The sequence below is a fragment of the Salvelinus alpinus genome, chromosome 11, assembly GCF_045679555.1.
Source record: "Salvelinus alpinus chromosome 11, SLU_Salpinus.1, whole genome shotgun sequence".
In the NCBI taxonomy this organism is placed as follows: domain Eukaryota; kingdom Metazoa; phylum Chordata; class Actinopteri; order Salmoniformes; family Salmonidae; genus Salvelinus; species Salvelinus alpinus.
Window position 1 is genome coordinate 58,293,973 of NC_092096.1, and position 18,491 is coordinate 58,312,463.

General features: G+C 43.1%; 1 protein-coding gene across 7 annotated transcripts in view; it reads left to right on the top strand.

The window, feature by feature from the left end:
• Positions 1 to 7,891: 7,891 nt before the first annotated feature.
• The window catches only part of LOC139534922 (multiple PDZ domain protein-like), a 75,001-nt gene continuing 64,401 nt past the window's right edge, over positions 7,892 to 18,491 (top strand). For all 7 annotated transcript variants that reach the window (XM_071334447.1, XM_071334450.1, XM_071334448.1 and 4 more), the window contains exons 1-3: positions 7,892 to 8,028; positions 10,025 to 10,094; positions 16,718 to 16,884. In XM_071334447.1, coding sequence (XP_071190548.1) covers positions 10,079 to 10,094; positions 16,718 to 16,884 — 183 coding nt within the window. In that variant the 5' untranslated portion in view covers positions 7,892 to 8,028; positions 10,025 to 10,078. The remainder of the gene's footprint in view (positions 8,029 to 10,024; positions 10,095 to 16,717; positions 16,885 to 18,491) is intronic.

Below are 18,491 nucleotides of genomic sequence, written 5' to 3' on the forward strand. Positions count from 1 at the left end.
ACTCACCCCCCTTTCAACCTCCTCCTTTTCCGCAGCAACCAGTGATCCGGGTCAACAGCATCAATGTAACAGTATAACTTTAAACCGTCTCCTCGCCCCGACACGGGCGCGAACCAGGGACCCTCTGCACACATCAACAACGGTCGCCCACGAAGCATCGTTACCCATCGCTCCACAAAGGCCACGGCCCTTGCAGAGCAAGGGGAAACCCTACTTCAGGTCTCAGAGCAAGTGACGTAACCGATTGAAACGCTATTAGCGCGTACCCGCTAACTAGCTAGCCATTTCACATCCGTTACACATGCACTTCATACGCCTTCCACTAGATGTCAACAGGCAGTGGAAGGTGGAATGGGGTGTCTAGCTTGATCTGAGGTCGAATGAGAGCTTTTGGAGTGGCAGGTCAGGAATTTTCTTTGTCTACCAAGGCGCGCGAAGTACACGGCGAATATCTCCGGCTCTGATTTTATTTGATACATGTGATAATAACATCGTAAAGTAGTTTTTTTCAACCGAGTTTTATCAGTTTATTCAACGTTTATTGGGACTTTTGGAGTTTTCCGTTCTTTGCGTCGAGAGAAGATGGAAACGTTATCAACCTTGGCTAGCATTGTGGCGCGAATTCGACAGAAGAAAAGGACATTCTAAAACCAAACAACGATTTATTCTGGACCTAGGACTCCTTGTACAACATTCTGATGGAAGCTCAGCAAAAGTAAGAACAATTTATGATGTTATTTCGTATTTCTGTGGAAAATGTTGATTCCTATTCTCCGCCGTTTTGGTAAGCGCTGTCTCGTAATAACGCAAGCTGTATGTTATGGTAAAGTTATTTTAAAAAATCTAACACGGCGGTTGCATTAAGAACCAGTGTATCTTTCATTTGCCATACAACAAGTATTTTTATGTAAAGTTTATGATGAGTTCTTTGGTCAGATTAGGTGAGTGTCCAAAATAGCTCCGGACATTCTGGGGAAATGTTGCTACATATTCACAATGTATAACCACGGTTTGCAGCTCTAAATATGCACATTTTCGAACAAAACATAAGTGTATTGTATAACCTGATGTTATAAGACTGTCATCTGATGAAGTTGTTCAAGGTTAGTGATTCATTTTATATCTTTTGCTGGTTTTTGCGAAAGCTATCTTTGCGGTGAATAAATGCGTTTTATGTGTTTGGCTATTGTGGTAAGCTAATATAATTCTATATTGTGTTTTCGCTGTAAAACACTTAAAAAATCTGAAATATTGCCTGGATTCACAAGATGTTTATCTTTCATTTGCTGTACACCATGTATTTGTCATAAATGTTTTATGATGAGTATTTATTCATTTCACGTTGCTCTCTGTAATTATTCTGGCTGCTTCGGTGCTATTTGTGATGGTAGCTGCAATGTAAAACTATGATTTATACCTCAAATATGCACATTTTTCGAACAAAACATAAATGTATTGTATAACATGTTATAAGACTGTCATCTGATGAAGTTGTTTCTTGGTTAGTGACTAATTATATCTCTATTTGGTCGGTTTTGTGATAGCTACCTATGCGGTAGAAACATGGTGAAAATATGCGGTTGAGTCTTTGGCTATTGTGGTTAGCTAATATAAATACATATTGTGTTTTCGCTGTAAAACATTTTAAAAATCGGAAATGATGGCTGGATTCACAAGATGTTTATCTTTCATTTGCTGTATTGGACTTGTGATTTCATGAAAATTATATTATGATATCCCTGTCCCGTTAGGCTAGGCTATGCTAGTCAGCTTTTTTGATGAGGATGCTCCCGGATCCGGGATGGGTATCACTGAAAGGAAATATTTACTAAATAAAGTTTAAAAAATATATATGTTTATATGTTTCCTGTCAATAGTCTACATCATGCTTGTTATTTTTTGTTGTAAATATGTGTTACAGAAGTTTGCCACCTTTAGCTTCTGCACTAATAAAAGCCCTTACTCCGGACATTGCAAGGGGAACATCATGTCTGCCTCCTCACTGCACCATCCATTGTTACGGCCTTCCTGACACCAAAAGACTAACATAACACTGTGTGGACAGATCAATTTAGGCCTTTGTTCTCAGTGAGTCAGAATTTCATAATCGATTTGAAATGTAGTGTATCACTTGAAATGGCATGCCCTTGTTTAAAACTGTCAATTCAATGAATGTCGGAAGGAGATATAACATTGTTGATTATCAAACAAGCCATAAATATTGACAGGGATATTTCAGTCTTTTAAATATATTCAACAAATTCGTTCACATTTGCCATCAAAACAACATAGTTATTTGTCACGCCTGCTCCCGCTCTCTCTCCCTTGCGCTCGTGGGAGCCAGGCTACCCAGCATTACGCACTCCTGCCACCATCATTACGCACACCTGCTTCCCTCGTCACGCGCATCAGCGATTCATTGCACTCACCTGGACTCAATCACTTGTGTTATTTCCTTCCCTATATCTGTCTGTTCCCCAGCTCTGTTCCCCACTTCAGCATTAATTGTCGTATGTCTTTGTATTGCCCGGTTTTGACGCTGTTCCTGTCCTGTTCCATGTCTGTGCTAAATTAAATGTTCAACTCTCTGTACCTGCTTCTCATCATCAGCGTCAACAACAAATAATAAAAAATAAAAAAAATTATACTGGACTGGAATGAGTGTTCAGCAAGGGTCATCGATGAGCAACATCGCTACAAGAGTTACGCATACAATACAGTCTCACTTTAAATGAACAACTGGTAGACTTTATAGAGCTTCTTTCTCTTTTTTTGGGCCAAACCGTTTTGCCACCCTTATGATACAGTTTCTCCATATTCTGTCACGCCCTGATCTGTTTCATCTGTCTTTGTGATTGTCTCCCTGTGTATTTATAACTGTGTTCTCTGTTTGTCTGTTGCCAGTTCGTCTTGTTTGTCAAGTCACCCAGCGTTTTTGTATCAGCTCCTGGTTTTCCACAGTCTCTCTTTTCTCGTCCTCCTGGGTTTGACCCTTGCCTATCTTGACTCTGAGCCCGCCTGCCTGACCACTCTGCCTGCCCCTGAGCCTGCCTGTCGTCCTGTACCTTTGCTCCACCTCTGGATTACCGACCTCTGCCTGACCTGACCCTGCCTGCCATCCTGTACCTTTGCCCCTGTTGCTGTAATAAACATTGTTACTTCGACACAGTCTGCATCTGGGTCTTACCTTTATCCTGTGTGAATTGAGATAATGTCGGACACTTTTTTGCTAAGTAGCTCTGAAGACAAAACCCATTTCCAATCCATTTTGCTCTGAAAACAGGACGTTCTTGTTCAGTCATGCATTTCCTGATTGCTAGACAGTTTAATGTATCAACCAATAGGAGGCCAAGACGAAAGTGGGGAATCATTGGATGAGCTGGTGTAACAGTTTTACATTTACGGCGTCCCCTCGCCCCGACCCGGGCGCGAACCAGGGACCCTCTGCACACATCAACAACAGTCACCCACGAAGCATCGTTACCCATCGCTCCACAAAAGCCACGGCCCTTGCAGAGCAAGGGGAAACCACTACTTCAAGGTTTCAGAGCAAGTGACGTCACCGACTGAAAGGCTGCTAGCGCGCACCACCGCTAACTAGCTAGCCATTTCACATCGGTTACATTCACCCCCCCTTTCGACCTCCTCCTTTTCCGCAGCAACCAGTGATCCGGGTCACGGCACCAATGTAACAGTTTTACTTTTACGGCGTCCCCTCGCCCCGACGCGAACCAGGGACCCTCTGCACACATCAACAACAGTCACCCACGAAGCATCGTTACCCATCACTCCACAAAAGCCACGGCCCTTGCAGAGCAAGGGGAACCACTACTTCAAGGTTTCAGAGCAAGTGACGTCACCGACTGAAAGGCTGCTAGCGCGCACCACCGCTACCTAGCTAGCCATTTCACATTGGTTACATTCACCCCCCTTTCGACCTCCTCCTTTTCCGCAGCAACCAGTGATCCGGGTCACGGCACCAATGTAACAGTTTTACTTTTACGGCGTCCCCTCGCCCCGACCCGGGCGCGAACCAGGGACCCTCTGCACACATCAATAACAGTCACCCACGAAGCATCGTTACCCATCGCTCCACAAAAGCCGCGGCCCTTGCAGAGCAAGGGGAACCACTACTTCAAGGTTTCAGAGCAAGTGACGTCACCGACTGAAAGGCTGCTAGCGCGCACCGCTACCTAGCTAGCCATTTCACATTGGTTACATTTACCCCCCTTTCGACCTCCTCCTTTTCCGCAGCAACCAGTGATCCGGGTCACGGCACCAATGTAACAGTTTTACTTTTACGGCGTCCCCTCGCCCCGACCCGGGCGCGAACCAGGGACCCTCTGCACACATCAACAACAGTCACCCACGAAGCATCGTTACCCATCGCTCCACAAAAGCCACGGCCCTTGCAGAGCAAGGGGAACCACTACTTCAAGGTTTCAGAGCAAGTGACGTTACCGACTGAAAGGCTGCTATCGCGCACCACCGCTACCTAGCTAGCCATTTCACATCGGTTACACTGGCAGATTTGACAAGAGACAGTTCCCATTCTTGCCCAATATGTGAGATGATGGCAGTTATATCCTCAGCAATTAGATAGGATTTCTGAAATAATAATGGCTATTATGTGCCATGATGATATAGACACAAATGAACCAATCTGCATTAGACAATGCCAATGATGTACAGTGGGGAGAACAAGTATTTGATACACTGCCGATTTTGCAGGTTTTCCTACTTACAAAGCATGTAGAGGTCTGTAATTATTATCATAGGTACACTTCAACTATGAGAGACGGAATCTAAAACAAAAATCCAGAAAATCACATTGTATGATTTTTAAGTAATTAATTTGCATTTTATTGCATGACATAAGTATTTGATACATCAGAAAAGCAGAACTTAATATTTGGTACAGAAACCTTTGTTTGCAATTACAGAGATCATACGTTTCCTGTAGTTCTTGACTAGGTTTGCACACACTGCAGCAGGGATTTTGGCCCACTCCTCCCTACAGATCTTCTCCAGATCCTTCAGGTTTCGGGGCTGTCGCTGGGCAATACGGACTTTCAGCTCCCTCCAAAGATTTTCTATTGGGTTCAGGTCTGGAGACTGGCTAGGCCACTCCAGGACCTTGAGATGCTTCTTACGGAGCCACTCCTTAGTTGCCATGGCTGTGTGCTTCGTGTCGTTGTCATGCTGGAAGACCCAGCCACGACCCATCTTCAATGCTCTTACTGAGGGAAGGAGGTTGTTGGCCAAGATCTCGCGATACATGGCCCCATCCATCCTCCCCTCAATACGGTGCAGTCGTCCTGTCCCCTTTGCAGAAAAGCATCCCCAAAGAATGATGTTTCCACCTCCATGCTTCACGGTTGGGATGGTGTTCTTGGGGTTGTACTCATACTTCTTCTTCCTCCAAACACGGCGAGTGGAGTTAGACCAAAAAGCTCTATTTTTGTCTCATCAGACCACATGACCTTCTCCCATTCCTCCTCTGGATCATCCAGATGGTCATTGGCAAACTTCAGACAGGCCTGGACATGCACTGGCTTAAGCAGGGGGACCTTGCGTGCGCTGCAGGATTTTAATCCATGACGGCGTAGTGTGTTACTAATGGTTTTCTTTGAGACTGTGGTCCCAGCTCTCTTCAGGTCATTGACCAGGTCCTGCCGTGTAGTTCTGGGCTGATCCCTCACCTTCCTCATGATCATTGATGCCCCACGAGGTGAAATCTTGCATGGAGCCCCAGACCGAGGGTGATTGACCGTCATCTTGAACTTCTTCCATTTTCTAATAATTGCGCCAACAGTTGTTTCCTTCTCACCAAGCTGCTTGCCTATTGTCCTGTAGCCCATCCCAGCCTTGTGCAGGTCTACAATTTTATCCCTGATGTCCTTACACAGCTCTCTGGTCTTGGCCATTGTGGAGAGGTTGGAATCTGTTTGATTGTGTGTGGACAGGTGTCTTTTATACAGGTAACGAGTTCAAACAGGTGCAGTTAATACAGGTAATGAGTGGAGAACAGGAGGGCTTCTTAAAGAAAAACTAACAGGTCTGTGAGAGCCGGAATTCTTACTGGTTGGTAGGTGATCAAATACTTATGTCATGCAATAAAATGCAAATTAATTATTTAAAAATCATACAATGTGATTTTCTGGATTTTTGTTTTAGATTCCGTCTCTCACAGTTGAAGTGTACCTATGATAAAAATTACAGACCTCTACATGCTTTGTAAGTAGGAAAACCTGCAAAATCGGCAGTGTATCAAATACTTGTTCTCCCCACTGTAGATACCAATGTCAAGGTGTGCACATTCTGCACTGCGTCAAGATAGTGCTATCCCACTGAGCTAAAGCCTAGGCATTACCTCAGGGAGCTAACACATATTTTCAGGTCTCAAGCAAGTAACCACCTCAAATTTAACCACGCTATCTACATAGTTGAGCTGCTGCCCTGATCAGTGGAACAACAGTACACAAATGCCTCCCCTATTCATAAAACATACATACAAGTGTTTAATTATACTGCTAGCCTACATTTCAATGAGTGGGAATGCATGATTCTAGTTCAAATTCAAGTTTTATTAATACCCACATAGATGGATGAATTAACAAATGAATGAATTAACAAATCGATAGATGAATGAATGAACAATCTTCATGTTCCCACAAGGACACCAAAATTTAACAGGCAAAAAGGGACTGTGTCCCCACGGCATTTGATACATTCAACTTTGAGTAACACCTCTCTCTCTCATATCAAAATTTTATAAGCTTGGCACATCTGGGTCTGAAATGGAGCACAGGACACAGACGGACACAGACAGAAGATCTAAACAGCATGCCGTGTCCTTTCCAAGGTGTCTGCTGAGCATAAATGCTTTAGTTTTTTCACATTGCGATCACATAATGCCCCTACATTTGCACGCTCATCTGCACTTGGCCAATTCATGTCATTTGTACTTTGGTCGCACGTCCCTGAAATTGGAATTTGTGTGTGTGTGTGTGTGTGTGTGTGTGTGTGTGTGAGAGAGAGAGAGCGAGAGCGAGAGAGCAAGAGACGGAGAGAATTGACAATAGTGCCGGAAGAGCACTAGCAAATGCAGCATTGGCTCTAGATGCAGCTATACGTTGAATGATTTGAGATAATAGTAAATACCAACGGTAAACATTACGTTTTAGTACTATACAATCATTAGTGTCTATAATTTAAGGGCTCTTGTCTTTATTGATAGGCATATGTACTGAAGTTTATTGGGAAACTATTCTGCACCAAGTTGAATAGGTTATAGGACCCCTACTTTGCCAGTAATCAGAATAGCAGAGGAGATCAGCACTTCACAATGTGAAGAACAGACAGAAAGATAAAGAGCTGTTATCTATGTTTTGACAAATGGATAAGAGTGGGGACCCTGGTTTAACATTCCTGCAAGTGACCATTTCTTCAAGCATTGGTGTTACCTGAAACATTGTGAAAGCCTGTGTTAAGTTACATTGTATTGCATATCCCCCAATATGTCCATTACAATATTTATGCATTTTTTAAAATGTATTTTATTTACCTAGGCAAGTCAGTTAAGAACAAATTCTTATGTACAATGACGGCGTACCCCGGCCAAACCCTAACTGAGCCCGAGTGCATGCAATTGCAGACATGCCTGTTGCAATACCCCAAAAATCCCCAATCACGTCTTTCTGCGTGTAACCTAATGTAGCAGGCGTAAAATAAACTAGTCTGAGTGCAATACATGAGATTACCTTTAGTACAGCAGGCTGCACTTTAGTCCTAGTTGTCACAGTATCCACCAAGCGGCGCTTGTGATCTCCCAATAAACCTCGGCCATCTCTACCATAGACTGTCTCAAGATCAACTCTCGGTGCGGCTATTGCTGCAAATGTGTGTAGAAGATCGAGTTACAAGTACGCCCCATCTTTAAACTCTGTCTATGCGCAGTTAGCCGAAGGACAACGGGACAGGCAATATACGGCTTATGTCAGCCGGCAGACAAGGGTCAACGCCTATGTAAGTTTCCTTCGTCCCTAAAACAGGAATTTCAATTAATTTGACTATATAAAAGTTAATAGGCTAGGCTAATTGTTTTGGATACAAATGTAAAACTGAATTCCGAGTTCGGATTTGTGAGCAACATGTTGCTATTGTAAAGGCTACATTCTCAGCCGCTGGCTCAGTACATGTTTCGACGGTATCTGTATTATTTTACACAGCCTATGATATTATACGTTTATAGTTTTGTGAGAATGTTTCAAGCACTTTGGGTGGTTTCATTTGTTGTCACAACATTATCCAACTTTTCTGTTTTATCTGATAACGTCGGAAACCTGTTGATTCAGTGTCCCGAAGAAGAGATGGAGAAGAAGGAGGAGTTGAGAAAAGCGGATTGTATTCCTTGCCTTCTCAGTAGCCGAGACTAGCTTCAAAATAATACAATTTAAATTCATTAACAGACACGTATACAAACACATTTAAGTTTGAAAAAATAATACTTGAGTGAGCGAAGAACGAAAACTATGCTATAGCGGGTTTGTGATTATGAATATGGGCTATGGCTTGCAAAACATACATCGAGAAACCGTTATCCATTCGCGCGTCTCGGCTAGGGCTATGCTATTTGTTTGTCCAAACCTTGTGAAAGGCCCTTCGTGAAACTTTTAAGTTGTTTTCATTTTGGTTTCAAATTAGTTTTTATATTGGGAGACAAAAAATGCTATTGTCTGTAAAAAAGGGTATTGACATTTCCTGTTGTGAATCCTACTGATGATGACATTCGAAAAGGCTATTCAGCATATACACCTGCACCTAACGTTAATTATTAGGCTAATATGGGATTTAAACAAATGAAAAAAAGGTGCCAACAAAAAATTTAGATCATCCCTCATACCGCTTCTTATTGATCATGGATGAATGCAATTAAGGGGAAAAAATCTAGCTATGTCCTATGGCTGGAGTGGGTATGACTAGGTTACAACTACAGAGCATTTGGTGAGACGGTTTACTGTAGTCCATGAATATTCAATATTCATCTTCCAGGATTTGTACATGATTGTATCTCGATGTATAAAAAGTGTCCCAATATAAAATGAAACATCTGTCAGAACATTAACTTCATCTCCATCACTTAATCGTTCAGTTTTAAACGTTATCATTCCTGTGCTTGGTATGGTAACACAAATCATTTATTCCTGAATGTGTTAATGAATACTTGATTTACAGTAACTGAGAAGTGATATATGGCTATTGGTTAGGCTACTGAACACAGAAGCAGAACACCTGCCTGTTATAGGCCTAATATGTATAGTAAATGGCTTTGCTAAGGCCACACAGATGCCTGACGGTGACATACATGTCACAAAGCCATCGCCAATGTCAATTAAGGCCCCAGGAATGGCAATTGGCAGATGTTAATCCCTGAATAAGAGCATTAGTTAAAATACAAATACAAAGTCCCCAACAAACTACATATGCCTAGTAAAGACCCTGCTTATTGTTGTGTAGCAGCTCTTCGGGCTAATGTTCCTCTTGACTCAGTAAGGCCAGCAGGCTAGTCTTTTTTTTCCTTTTTTTCCTTCATTTTATTGGTATGTAACTGTTATGAAAGTTGTATTGTCAATTTGGTTTGGTATTTAAACGCCACTTTAAACGTGTACATGACACTGCAACAAAATTTCCCCATGGGGACAATAAAGTCAGTAAGTAAGTAAGTAGTGTAGCAGCTCTCCTCTGAAGAAGTAAAAAAATACTCCAGGTAAAAATGGGTACTTTATATAATGTCATCTGAATGTATGAAAATTCAGATTGGGCTGCTGAGATATTTTAAAGATCTACTGTCAGTCAGTATGAAAACACTGTCCTGAGTGTACTTGGATATAAACGTTGAATAAGTAAGTAGCTTATGTGATAATGAGTGATAAAAGTAGCATTGCAGCAGCACTCGTCATGGTTTTATGTTGATGTCATATTCATTTGGAGGGTGTGTAACACAGATATGGGTATTTTGCAGGCCTTGACTACACTGGTTGATGGGCAGCTATCACATCTACCGGGAATAAAAGACATGATTGAGACAATGGGTAAGAGATCAGTCAATTTGTGATATGTCAAAGTTAGAAATGTGTTGATTGATAATGTTGTCGGTTATGTGCAAGGTCTCACCAGATGAAAAGAGCGAGAGGTGGTACTGTAATGTTTCGATGAAGAGAGTGCATTTGATTGATGTTATTATGTATTTAGGTAATATGTTACTCCCTAACTCTCCATCTCCCATCCAAACAGAAAGAATCCTGACTTGGCCTCTGTTATTGTAAAATCCCCCTATGTCACTAACAAACTCAGAGTCTGAGGAGAATCCTTGTTATGAATGCTCAAACACTCAGCTAAGAAAACTAAAACAAAGTACTCCAAAAGGTACAAGCCGTTAACAGAGAAATGTGTCTGTCGAGACTCCCGTATTTTTGGTTTGTTTACTGTCTCTGCTCAGTGAGGTACATGTGTAGGATCTGAATTTGACCTATATTGTCACAGCAAAATAAAGTTTAGTCCATAATGTTGCTTGATCGGTGGTTAGGCTATTAGCTGTACAAAAGTAGGCTATGTGAAAAGTCTAATATTGTTAATATAACCCTGTGTTAGTATGGGTTTTCAGTCGCGAAGCTCATCTGCATTTTCTGCGGTGCAGAAAAATTCTGAGCAACAAAAGAGTGATCAAATTAAGGTTCTACATCTGTAGGCTAGCTCTCAGAATGAACAGTGCTTTGGAACTTGTGCACGCCCTATTAGGTGTTAGTCACAGTCCGCGGTCCTCTGAAATTGGCCCGTCCTCCTGGACCAGAGGACGTCAAACCCATCCTTGCTCTGAGGAGGCAAGAGAAGCAAGAGAGGCGAGTAGGCTTGAGTTGTTTGATTGTGGAGCTTATGCAGAGTCCAGCAAGCAAACTGTGGAAGGCCTTTTTTCTCTGGTTGCCCATTCCGGGTCTGAGTCTCTCTGCCAAGCCAAAGCTAACAGTGAATCATTGTTAATCATTGTTGAATTTTTTCTTTCTTCCGGTGCAAATCAAATCAAATTTCAAATCCAGTACATTTTCATTTGTCACATGCTTCGTAACCAACAAGTGTGGACTAACAGTAAAATGCTTACTTACAGGCCCTTCCCAACAGGGCAGAGAGAAAGAAAATAAAGAAATAATAGAAAAGTAAAACACGTAATAATAAAAGCAATAATAGATACATAATGAGTAATGATAACTTGACTATATACAAGGGGTAGCATGCAGGGGTATGATGATGTAGATATGTACATATAACTAGGAATAAAGTCACAGATAGTAAAAAGTAGCAGCAGCGTATGTGATGAGTCAAAAAAGTTAGTACAAAAAGGGTCAATGAAGATTGTCCAGGTAGCTATTTGGTTAACTATTTAACTAACTATTTAACAGTCTTATGGCTTGGGTGTAGAAGCTGTTCAGGGTCCTGTTGGTTCCAGACTTGGTTCATCAGTACCGCTTGCTATGCAGTAGCAGGGAGAACAATCTATGACTTGGGTGGCTGGAGTCTGACAATTTTTAGGGCCTTCCTCTGAGACCGCCTGGTATAGAGGTCCTGGATGGCAGGGAGCTAGGCCCTGCCATCCAGGGCTGTACGTACTACCCTCTGTAGCACCTTGCGGTCGGATGTCAAGTAGTTGCCATACCAAGCATTAATGCAGCCAGTGCGGATGTTGCCTGTAATCCATGTCTTCTGGTTGGGATATGTACATACGGTCACTGTGGGGACGACGTTGTTGATGCACTTATTAATGAAGCTGGCGACTGATGTGGTAAACACCTCAATGCCATCGGATGAGTCCCGGAACATATTCCAGTCTGTGCTAGTGAAACAATTCTGTAGCTTAGCATTAGCTTCCTCGGACCACTTCCATATTGAGCGCATCACTGATACTTCCTGTCTGAGTTTTTGCTTGTAAGCAGGAATCAGGAAGATAAGAGTTATGGTCAGATTTGCCAAATGGAGGGCGAGGGAGAGCTTTGTATGCATCTGTGTGTGTGGAGTAAAGGTGATATGAAGCAAAGCTCATAGCTACGTGATTCTCATATTCTAAACTGTTGAACAGCGGTCGACCTTAGCTAAGCCTTGGATGGTTGACGTGTGATTTATTTTCTCCTCTCTCTCTCTCTCTTTTCTCCCCAATGAATCATTCACATAGTGCTTCTCACATTAGCAAGCATGTTTGGTTCTGTGTGTTAACGGGAGCATGGGTTACTCAGTTTAAAAAAAAAAATATTTCACCTTTATTTAACCAGGTAGGCAAGTTGAGAACAAGTTCTCTTGACCTTTGCGCCTACGTTGTAAACTTTCATTAATAGGCTAGGTTGTAGCAACCTCATGATGGGTACATGGAAAATTTGAGTATCATGTAGTAGACTAAACCTATAGATGTGACATTGAGCTGGAATATGAATGATAGCCATCCAATATGCTGTAATATACATTTTTATTTTATTTCACCTTTATTTAACCAGCCTAGGCAAGTTGAGAACAAGTTCTCATTTACAATTGCGACCTGGCCAAGATAAAGCAAAGCAGTTCGACACATACAACAACACAGAGTTACACATGGAGTAAAACAAACATACAGTCAATAATACAGTAGAAAAATAAGTCTATATACAATGTGAGCAAATGAGGTGAGATAAGGGAGGTAAAGGCAAAAAAAGGCCATGGTGGCGAGGTAAATACAATATAGCAAGTAAAACACTGGAATGGTAGATTTGCAGTGGAAGAATGTGCAAAGTAGAAATATAAATAATGGGGTGCAAAGGGGCAAAATAAATAAATACAGTAGGGGAAGAGGTAGTTGTTTGGGCTAAATTATAGATTGGCTATGTACAGGTGCAGTAATCTGTGAGCTGCTCTGACAGCTGGTGCTGAAAGCTAGTGAGGGAGATAAGTGTTTCCAGTTTCAGAGATTTTTGTAGTTCGTTCAAGTCATTGGCAGCAGAGAACTGGAAGGAGAGGTGGCCAAAGGAGAAATTGGCTTTGGGGGTGACCAGAGAGATATACCTGCTGGAGCGCGTGCTACATGTGGGTGCTGCTATGGTGACCAGCGAGCTGAGATAAGGGGGACTTTACCTAGCAGGATCTTGTAGATGACCTGGAGCCAGTGGGTTTGGCGACGAGTATGAAGCGAGGGCCAGCCAACGAGAGCGTACAGGTCGCAGTGGTGGGTAGTATACGGGGCTTTGGTGACAAAACGGATGGCACTGTGATAGACTGCATCCAATTTATTGAGTAGAGTATTGGAGGCTATTTTGTAAATGACATCGCCGAAGTCGAGGATCGGTAGGATGGTCAGTTTGACGAGAGTATGTTTGGCAGCATGAGTGAAGGATGCTTTGATGCGAAATAGGAAGCCGATTCTGTATTTAACTTTGGATTGGAGATGTTTGATGTGAGTTTGGAAGGAGAGTTTACAGTCTAACCAGACACCTAGGTATTTGTAGTTGTCCACATATTCTAAGTCAGAACCGTCCAGAGTAGTGATGCTGGACGGGCGGGCAGGTGCAGGCAGCGATCGGTTGAAGAGCATGCATTTAGTTTTACTTGTATTTAAGAGCAGTTGGAGGCCACGGAAGGAGAGTTGTATGGCATTGAAGCGCGTCTGGATTGTTGTTAACACAGTGTCCAAAGAAGGGCCAGAAGTATACAGAATGGTGTCGTCTGCGTAGAGGTGGATCAGAGACTCACCAGCAGCAAGAGCGACATCATTGATGTATACAGAGAAGAGAGTCGGCCCAAGAATTGAACCCTGTGGCACCCCCATAGAGACTGCCAGAGGCCCGGACAACAGGCCCTCTGATTTGACACACTGAACTCTGTCTGAGAAGTAGTTGGTGAACCAGGCGAGGCAATCATTTGAAAAACCAAGGCTATTGAGTCTGCCAATGAGGATGTGGTAATTGACAGAGTCGAAAGCCTTGGCCAGGTCAATGAATACGGCTGCACAGTATTGTTTCTTATCGATGGCGGTTAAGATATCGTTTAGGACCTTGAGCGTGGCTGAGGTGCACCCATGACCAGCTCTGAAACCAGATTGCATAGCGGAGAAGGTGCGGTGGGATTCGAAATGGTCAGTAATCTGTTTGTTGACTTGGCTTTCGAAGACCTTAGAAAGGCAGGGTAGGATAGATATAGGTCTGTAGCAGTTTGGGTCAAGAGTGTCCCCCCCTTTGAAGAGGGGGATGACCTCAGCTGCTTTCCAATCTTTGGGAATCTCAGATGACACGAGAGGTTGAACAGGCTAGTAATAGGGGTTGCAACAATTTCGGCAGATCATTTTAGAAAGAAAGGGTCCAGATTGTCTAGCTCAGCTGATTTGTAGGGGTCCAGATTTTGCAGCTCTTTCAGAACATCAGCTGACTGGATTTGGGAGAAGGAGAAATGGGGAAGGCTTGGGCGAGTTGCTGTGGGGGGTGCAGTGCTGTTGACCGGGGTAGGGGTAGCCAGGTGGAAAGCATGGCCAGCCGTAGAAAAATGCTTTTTGAAATTCTCAATTATAGTGGATTTATTGGTGGTGACAGAGTTTCCTATCCTCAGTGCAGTGGGCAGCTGGGAGGAGGTGCTCTTATTCTCCATGGACTTTACAGTGTCCCAGAACTTTTTTGAGTTTGTGTTGCAGGAAGCAAATTTCTGCTTGAAAAAGCCAGCCTTGGCTTTTCTAACTGCCTGTGTATATTGGTTTCTAACTTCCCTGAAAAGTTACATATCATGGGGGCTGTTCGATGCTAATGCAGAACGCCACAGGATGTTTTTGTGTTGGTTAAGGGCAGTCAGGTCTGGAGAGAACCAAGGGCTATATCTGTTCCTGGTTCTAAATTTCTTGAATGGGGCATGCTTATTTAAGATGGTGAGGCTGGCATTTAAAAAAAATAACCAGGCATCCTCTACTGATGGGATGAGGTCAAATTCCTTCCAGGATACCCGGGCCAGGTCGATTAGAAAGGCCTGCTCGCTGAAGTGTTTCAGGGAGCGTTTGACAGTGATGCGTGGAGGTCGTTTGACCGCTGACCCATTACGGATGCAGGCAATGAGGCAGTGGTTGCTGAGATCTTGGTTGAAAACAGCAGAGGTGTATTTAGAGGGCAAGTTGGTTAGGATGATATCTATGAGTGTGCCCGTGTTTACGGGTTTGGGGTGGCACCTGGTAGGTTCATTGATAATTTGTGTGAGATTGAGGGCATCAAGCTTAGATTGTAGGATGCCTGGGGTGTTAAGCATGTCCCAGTTTAGGTCACCTAGCAGCACGAGCTCTGAAGATAGATGGGGGGCAATCAGTTCACATATGGTGTCCAGATCACAGCTGGGAGCAGAGGGTGGTCTATAGCAGGCGGAAACGGTGAGAGACTTGTTTTTAGAGAGGTGGATTTTTAAAAGTAGAAGTTCAAATTGCTTGGGTACAGACCTGGATAGTAGGACAGAAATCTGCAGGCTTTCTCTGCAGTAGATTGCAACACCGCCCCCTTTGGCCGTTCTATCTTGTCTGAAAATGTTGTAGTTCGGGATGGAGATTTCAGAGTTTTTGGTGGTCTTCCTAAGACAGGATTCAGACACGGCTAGGACATCCGGGTTGGCAGAGTGTGCTAAAGCAGTGAATAAAACAAACTTAGGGAGGAGGCTTCTAATGTTAACATGCATGAAACCAAGGCTATTACGGTTACAGAAGTCATCAAAAGAGAGCGCCTGGGGAATAGGAGTGGAGCTCGGCACTGCAGGGCCTGGATTCACCTCTACATCACCAGAGGAGGAGTAGGATAAGGGTACGGCTAAAAGCTATGAGAATTGGTCGTCTAGGACGTCCGGAACAGAGAGTAAAAGGAGCAGGTTTCTGGGGGCGATAAAATAGCTTCAAGGTATAATGTACAGAGAAAAGTATGGTAGGATGTGAATACAGTGGAGGTAAACCTAGGCATTAAGTGATGATGAGAGGGATATTGTCTCTAAAAACATAATTGAAACCAGGTGATGTCATCGCATGTGTGGGTGGTGGAACTGAAAGGTCGGATAAGGTATAATGAGCAGTGCTAGAGGCTCTACAGTGAAATAAGCCAATAAACACTAACCAGAACAGCAATGGACAAGGCATATTGACATTAAGGAGAGGCATGCTTAGCCGAGTGATCATAAGGGTCCAGTGAGTAGTGAGGTTGGTTGGGGTCACGGCGATTCAGACAGCTAGCCGGGCCATGGGTAGCAAGCTGGCAGAAGATGGAGGTCTGTTTTTAGCCACCTTGTGCGTTTCCGTCGGTAGATTAGTGGAGTTCCGTGTGGTAGAGGGGACCAATCCAATTGGCAAAATAGTTATAGTTATAGTGGCCCAAGAAAATTGTCCGATAGACCTATTCAGATAAAGATGAAAACGTTAGAAGTCTGCCATGGACTTCACATTCTCAGCAATAAAACCTGAATAAACACTGACAACAAATTAGGAACACTTAGATTAAACTCACATAATGTTTTAGAGTAGCTGAAGGGGGCATGTCAATCTCCTATCTAACTATACTCAACTTATGAACAATTTCAAAACACTTGTGATCAGCCTGCCTGTTCATACTGATAGCTATCCCCCTGCCGCCTCTCTCTTCCCCTTTTCTCCACATGGCTCCCGCCCCATGCTGTCACTGAACTATGCGATGCTTTTCAGATACCCAGCGTGCCTTGCAGGCAGTGGAGCGGCTCCAGGCCAAGCTGAAGGAGCGGGGGGAGGTCCCCACCGAGGAGAAGCTAAGCCTGCTCAAGTCGGTGCTCCAGAGCCCCCTGTTCCACCAGATTCTGGCCCTGCAGAAGTCTGTCCAGCTCCTCAAAGACCAGGTGGGTAAGACCAGGTCTCTCTTGGGGGTTGGGAAATAGGATCACTAAGTTCACAAAGCAGGATCACTCAGGGTCAGTTAAGTAACTTTGATGAACAATATAAGATATAGATCTTGATTTTCTGGTTTAATGTCAGGAAACCTAAACTTGGGTTGTTGGACGTGGCGAGTCAATTTAAATGTCAACTGGGCTGTTTTATCCAAATTGTGGATATGGATATGGATATGGGTTAAAGGGTTCACCCAAATTACAAAATTACATATGACAGCAATCCATGCTTTGGTTTTGTTTTTGTAATTTGGGTGAACTATCCCTTTAAGAATGATGTTTAGGGTAGCCATCATTCTAACCCTTACAGGGGTTATAAACATGACGCAATAAAGTAAACAGACTTAACCTCATCCCGTCTCTTGTTTCGACTCCCTAACCGAGTCTTTAAGTTTTAGTCCACATTGTAGATACATTGTAGATGTAGATACATTGTAGATGTGTTAAAGGCATAGCGGCAGACCCAGCTTGTCTTTTTGCAAATAATTCACTGCCTATTCACTAGCTTAAATGTGCAATTTTAAGTTCAGGATTGACCAAGTATGGTCTTTGCTGCAACAGTATTATTATGTCTAGGAGTTAGAATTAAGGAAATTACTACTACTTATTTCAGTCTTGATTTAGTCTGCGTTGAATCCAAATCAAATGATTCTCTGTTTTGGCTTCCCTCCAGACAGACATAGCTTTTTTTCTTCTCTCAAATCATGTATTACTGTGGGCATATTGCAGTCAGAGTTCATCTGGGCACTTTTAATAAGGTTATATAAGCAGACACAGCCAGCCAAAGCCAAAAGGCCTCCTTGACTTATCCAGGACCCATGAGAAATTGAGAATTTTTTTACCCAAGAAAGAGCTCTTGTTAGGTCACTGTGGATGTATGCGAATGGGCCCGGGTAAGTGCTTGAGACAGAGAGAGAAAGTATGTGAGCTATGCAGTGGGAGGCAAAGATGCTGCTACAGCTTGTATTTTTTTCACCCCTGAAGGAATTTAGATTATAAAATCCTTGCAGACATTTTTTTGTGTGCTGGTGCTTTATAGTTTATTTCAGCAGTGTCACATTCTTATGCACAAGGTAACAACCCAATCCACACAGTATAGCATGGTTAACGGTGTTTGTGTGGCATGCTAATCTACTGCTCTTCCACCCTAATGTTTTCAAGCTAAAATAAATGTGCAATGGAGTCTATGTTTATAGATAAAGCGAATCACAGAAAACAACATAAAAAAAAACATGAAATCATTTAAATTCAAATTAGTGGAACAGAGATTAAGCTGAGTGCTTGAGGTACAAAGAGACGTTTCCGGCTTCATTGGGCGAAACCAATTTGCAGGAAAGACGCAGTTAGTGTTTTTGGTGTCAGTCGAAACCTAAACCCACATACAGTCTGTGTGCTCCAGCCAGTAGGGCCTGAACGGTCGGTGTCGCTATGGCGACAGGGCTTGCTCGCAGAAGAGAGAGGCCGCCACCATGTCAAGTGGGGCAGAAACAATTTCTTAAATGTGCAAGAACCAAACTGGAACTTTAATCCTCTTAGCTCGGCTGGCTAACATAGCTTGT